Here is a 6000-nt window from a genome sequence, read left to right as displayed (position 1 = left end):
ATATCCACATTTGAGACACTGGTTAACCCTTTCCTTGCTTTCTTGTTGCAGGATCAACAGGAGAGAAGTTCCATTCCTGTGCAGAATGCCTTGGAAAGCGCCCCAGGGGGGAAACAAAGACTGTCATTGTGTAGAAGGACACATTGTCTCCTCAGCAATAACAGAAGGGGAGCCTATTTCAAGGGGCCCACAAAGGAATCAGCACAAACATGCGTAATGAGACTCTGGACAAAAGAATTTGCACCTTCAATGCCAGGCTGGCTCGAGGACATAAATGCCTGTATCCTCTACAAACGTACAACTGATCCGCTTAGCGTCAGCCCACAGCACAGGTGAAGGACGGGACCCATCTGGGACCTCACACTACAGACAATGTCTTTTGTGAATCACTCCTATTGTTCACCCAATAGCTGTAGGCAGAGAATCTTCATAAATCTCCCAAGGATGATATTGCTTCTTCTTTGTAAGGGCACAGGTTCATCTGGTATTTCTGTCTCTTATTTATGAACATGAACAAAATGACAGCAGCAACCATCATCCTTAATAATCCCTTGACCTTGAATAGCCCTCTCCTGCAAGGGGTCCCAAGCTCTTCACAAACATCCCACAGAGGGATGGTGTTACACTTAACTACTGTCTATGCCCAGAACTAGCTAAGGCAGGGGAGGGACCTCTGACTGTCATCTCTAGCGTTACCGATCTGAAGCCCGCCTAGTAAGAGTTACTATTTGCTGGGTCAAACAAAACAAGGTTTGGAATAAGCTTGCCAAAGGAAAACAGCAAGCAGTATAGGACTCATGAGGCCTGGGTCCAAGCTCACACTCTGTTTTGCCCCTTTGTCTTGCAGTTCCCCTCTGTACAAAGACGATTGGAGCATTTCCCTGTGATGCTAAATACATCAGACATAGTGGGACAGGCAGGCTTTAAGCCACATGCCTGATACTGTGAGAGCTGGCCCCATCACAGCTGGCACTAATAATCCCTCATCCTCTTCATATGCAGTTTCAGCAGTCCCAAGGCCAAAGGTGCTGTGAGGTGAAATGGGAGGGGGTCCCGGGAGCTAGGCTTGAGGCATGCAGTTGTTTACCTTGCCCAGGTGCTGGGTTTGCCATCTTGCAGGCTGCTGGTCTTTCACCCATTTCAGGTTCACTTTCAAAACAATTTTCTTTTTTAAAGGCTGAGCACAAACTGTAGGCCTAAGAGAGAAGCAGGGAGTGCCCTGAGGCCTTGTGGGGGGATGTCCCTGCTGTGACCCCCTGCTGAGCATCCATCACTGCACTTCTGTGAGAGGAGGAAGCCTCACTAGTTAGACAGCAGCGAAAGGAAAAATACAGGTCTGAGGCGGGAGACAAGGGCAGGGCCCAGACACAGGGGCAGGCCCCTTGTGGCCTCTGGGCTGAGGCAGCTGCAAATAGGATTGTCTTTTATTTCTCCTGCTTCCTCAGTGGGTTATGCACGGCACTGAACCAGACAGCCTGGCCTCTCTGGAAGGCAGGCACGTGTGGGTGGAGAGAGACAAAGAGCAGGCGAGAGCCCCAGGAGAGCCAGCACGCTCTGACTGCTCAGTTTCATTTTCCCTTCTTCGAAAGCAGTGCTGATCCCTGTGCAGGATAACGCGGGCAGCTGGAGTCCGTGGGGACTGTGAGCTGTCACCTGAGAGGGACCAGCAAGGCTGGGGAGAAGGGAGGTCCTGGTTCAGGTGACTCCAACTGCATGGCCATCCCACTGCAATCAAAACGGCGTGCCCCAGACTGATCCAGCAGCCAACTTCGGGCAAGTATGTGTGTTGTGTGAGACAGAGCTAGCCAGCCAGCCCCAGCAGCAAAGCGAACTTCTCCCATTGGCAGGGCAGGGCTGGCTCCTCCCCTTTCTCACTGCCTGCTCTTTTATAAATAGTGTGCAGTGCTCTCCCTGTCTCAGCTGCACACTTTGGGCACAACTGCATTGGGTGTTGCTTTGTCCCTCTTTCCTCCCTTCCCATCCTGCTGCTCAGCTCAAAGTGGACTTGCAGCCCCTCATGCCATGGAGGGCTGGGCTTACGGTTTGGTGTGGCTCTTCTTCACTTGTAGCCTCCTAGTGAGACTCTCCCATACTGACCTGCTGCTGACTCCTGCCCTGTTCCTGTACCTGGTCCTGCTGGTCCTGCTGCAATGGTTGTGCGATGCGTACCTGCCTCTGTTCCTCGGTGTTGGCTTCACCAGTGCTGCCTGCTGCTTTGTCTTGGGAAGGGCCACCCAGAGGAGATTGCTCCCTGTGGCAGGGAAAGCCATCTTCATCACAGGTGAGTGAAGCGAGCATGCAATACGGCAGCCTCCCTCCACCTGAGCGGTTAATGTTTAATTGGCCTGCCGTGGCTGGGACTCCTGTATTCCTAGACAGCATGTTTGTACAGGGATCCAGGTGAGCTCCTTTCCTGTCAGCACATGTGCCAGCACTGCCAGGCAATGACATGGCTCCAGTTGCTTGGGTCAGCTCTATACTGTGTGGGGAAGAGGGGGTAGCTGGACTGAGCCAACTCTGCCTCGTGCACATGTACATGCCACAGACTAGCTTGCCCTGCAGAAAGGGCCCATGGTGTGTGACAGAGTCCTAAATGCTCATTGGGCTGGTCAGCAGGCCTGCATTATGAGGCCTCAGCTCTGCACGTGACTTGATCTTGATGCCGTGATCTTCTGGAGAGCTTCAGGCCGGAAGACAGCTGTGGGAATCCAGCCCACTGTATCAGCTGCTACAGGGCCTGGGAAGGAGGGGGGCAACATCGGATGCCTGTGGAGCAGGAGGTGTCTCTGGGGCAGGAGACCCAATTGCATGGCTGATGTGTGACATGTCAGCACGCAGGCTGCTTTGCCAATGCATTGCTTCTTTACAGGTAGTGGGATGGCCTCCAGTGCCATTCCAGAGTCCTTTTAATGCATATCACAGGGTACAGTGCTTCTTCTTGCTGCCCTGACTCCCACTAACAGCAGGATGGGAAAAGTAACTGCCTCCATTCTGTAGGCAAGGCTGCTGCTTGCAGTCCTCCTAATAACTGCTCCCCCCTACCCCCAGACCCTGAGATAGCCTCACAGCACAGCAAAAGAATCATTGTGTCACATTTATTCCAGGTCTGCTGCTGTCTGGGCTGGGTTGTAGTGCTTAGGAGTTATACATTTACACTTGGAACTGCTTCCATGCCTGAGGAAACTCCCTTCCCCCCACCCCACCCCTTGTGACAAATCTTCTGTCTTAAAATCAGGAGACTGGATTGAGTTGGTTGGGAATAGGAAGCGTGAGTGCTTCTTTTTGCCAACCTGCCTCAGCATCTCTGGTTGCCCTTGGGTCACATTTGCTAGCTTTCCTTCACAGGTATTGAGAATAGAGACTCTTGGTGGCAACCATCGATCCTCCTGGATCATGGTGTATGTATGAGGGCCACCCAGACCTTCGATGCATATGCCTGGGCAAGAATTTATGGAGGAGTGGAGGCTGAATAGAGACTCTTACTTTTAAATGAAAGATGATGTACTCAGTCACATGACTCCAGGAGCTGGGGCTTTAGGGGACACCAAATAGCAGAGATTGCAATGCTGTTGTAGGTGGCAGAGAAGTATCACTAAAGCATCTGTAGAGAAGAGAGATCACATCTCTTCCACCCTGCAGAGTTCCTTCCAGACTGCACTGTGGCTCAACCACTCTGCAGCTGTGCTGCTCCTGAAGAAGGAGCTCTTGGTCACTAGAACTGCCCACCTGCTCTCCTTGGATCTGGTGAGCCCCTGCATAGCTATATGCTTCACAGCCTGATAGCGAGGCTGAGAAGGGGCCAAGGAACATGGTGATCTACCCTTTCATGGGGGATAAGGGGCTCCAGTGAAGAGGACAGGAATCTAGGACCCACGACACCTGGTTTCTGGCACCAGTTCTGCCCTTGACTTGCCTTGTGACTGAATTTCCTGGGCCTCAGTTTCCCCATGTGTAACATGCTTCCCTACCACCCCCAGCACAGTGCCAAGCAACCTGGTTCTGTGACTGTAGCTCCCTCATTAAGAGCTGTCAAGGAAATAACTCTTCATGATCATTCCCAGCACAAGCCAATGGTGGTGCCTATGGTGTGTGTGAAGACCATACCCAACAGAGCTCTCTCCCTGTATGAGCTGCTGCAAGTATCCTGGAGGGAACAATGGCTGCAAACTTCCTCTGACAGGATTTCTGAATTCTGGTTACTCCTGGCAAGAACCCCCTAGTTTATGTAAACATGTTCTGCTCTGCTAGGATCGCTGCTAATATCTTGGGAGTCCACATGCTGTGGAAGGCTTTAGCAGGACTGTCAATGATGTATGGTCTGTCTCCCTATGGGTAGAACAGGCCTGGTTTCTGTTTGGCAAACACCATCTCCTATGTTTGGAATGACAGCTGGGTGATGTCTGGGGGCAGGGAGCTGCGAGTGTGGCGTAGGGACCCTAGGCAGAGGATGGTGGGAGCAGGATAAGGAGGAGCTGTAAGGGAGAGATGAGACAATACAGGTAGAAGGGCTTGTCCCTGAAAGGCTTTGAACACCAGAGGCACAATTTTTACCACTGGAGAGTGATGGGGAAGGTAGGATTGGTGTCAGCACATGCTGGCGAGAGTGCACTGAAGAGAAAGCAGCCTCTCGGGGAGGCCATAGAAGAGAGAGCTAAAGTAATCTAGGCAGAGACTGACATGTGCGTGAATGAATGATTCAGCTGAGTGAAGGTCAAAGTGGCAGCAGACGCAGGCCCATCTGAGAAGGGGAGAGCAGGCAGCCTCTTTACTGAAAAGCAGAAGGCATGACAGCTGTGTGCATGCTTGCTGTGTTTGTAAGTGCACGGGTGTTCACACACATGTGAGTACGTGCATGTGTCTCCTGTCCCTGGTGAGTCGCACCATGATGGGGACACCAGGCTCCTGGTGCAGCATGGTTTGTCTGGAGTGTGGCTGACCAAGTTGATCCAGATCTGTATAATTAGTGAGTCAGTCCCTGGAACAAGGTGTTCTTGCCCCAGTGCATGGAAATAACACCTCTGCAGCTCCCTGGTGTTTGCTGTTAGCTGTAAATACTTTCTGGTTTTACAGGTTCCAGTTGCAGCAGGTGACGTGGGTCAGTTTATTCCTTCACCCAGATCCAAGCATGGCCTTTGAGGGCTTCAGTCAGACAGGCCAGACTCAAGTCAGGTTATTATCTGGAGACTAATTAGCCCCATTCTCTAGCCAGGAAATTCAGGACACACTCCCAGAAAATGGGTTCTAGGTCAGGCCTTGTGTCATGGGCTCTGCTGCACAGAGGTGAGGCCTCAGACAGAGGCGGGGCCTTACCTGTGTCTGACGCACAAGTGACATATGCTGGATGTCAGAGCTGGGCTCCTCCCCTCTGCCTTGGGGCAGGGAAGCCAATGAGGGGGTGGGTATCCCTTCTTATTACAAAATGTGGGGCACTGGAGCCTGTTGTGCATGCAGACAGTACAAGATGAACATGGGCCGACAATGCGAGGTCACGGTCAGTAGGGCTAACCTTACCTTGTCCTGCATCCACAGATGCATCTCAAGCAGGGCCAAGGGGGTGATCCTCCCCCTCTATGTGACACTGGTCAGGCCACAGCTGGAGATTGTGTTCAGTTCTGGGCGCCGCACTTCAGGAGGGTTGTGGACAGCATTGAGAGGGTCCAGAGGAGGGCCACACACATGATCCAAGGACAGCAGGGCAGACCCTACGAAGAGAGGCTATGGGACCTAAACCTGTTCAGCCTTCGCAAGAGAAGACTGAGGGGGGACCTGGTGGCCGTCTATAAACTCACTGGGGGGACCAGCAGGGTTTGGGAGAGACCCTGTTCCCCCTAGCACCCCCTGAGGTAACAAGGAATAACGGCCACAAATTGTTAGAGAGTAGGTTTAGACTAGACATCCGAAGGCATTGCTTCACAGTCAGGGCGGCTAGGATCTGGAACCAACTTCCAAGAGAAGTGGTGATGGCTCCTACCCTGGGGGTCTTTAAGAGGAGGCTTGACG

The 6000-nt window shown here is 52.4% G+C and overlaps 1 protein-coding gene across 1 annotated transcript in view; it reads left to right on the top strand.

Moving 5' to 3' along the window:
* The first annotated feature begins 201 nt into the window (after positions 1 to 201).
* Positions 202 to 6000, top strand: part of HSD11B2 (hydroxysteroid 11-beta dehydrogenase 2) — a 94762-nt gene continuing 88963 nt past the window's right edge. Inside the window, exons 1-2 of the mRNA XM_019490987.2 lie at positions 202 to 332; positions 2070 to 2281. Coding sequence (XP_019346532.1) covers positions 217 to 332; positions 2070 to 2281 — 328 coding nt within the window. The 5' untranslated portion in view covers positions 202 to 216. The remainder of the gene's footprint in view (positions 333 to 2069; positions 2282 to 6000) is intronic.

The sequence above is a fragment of the Alligator mississippiensis genome, chromosome 10, assembly GCF_030867095.1.
Source record: "Alligator mississippiensis isolate rAllMis1 chromosome 10, rAllMis1, whole genome shotgun sequence".
NCBI lineage: Eukaryota > Metazoa > Chordata > Crocodylia > Alligatoridae > Alligator > Alligator mississippiensis.
The sequence above is the reverse complement of the archived record's forward strand: the minus strand, read 5'-3'. Positions and strand labels throughout refer to the sequence as shown.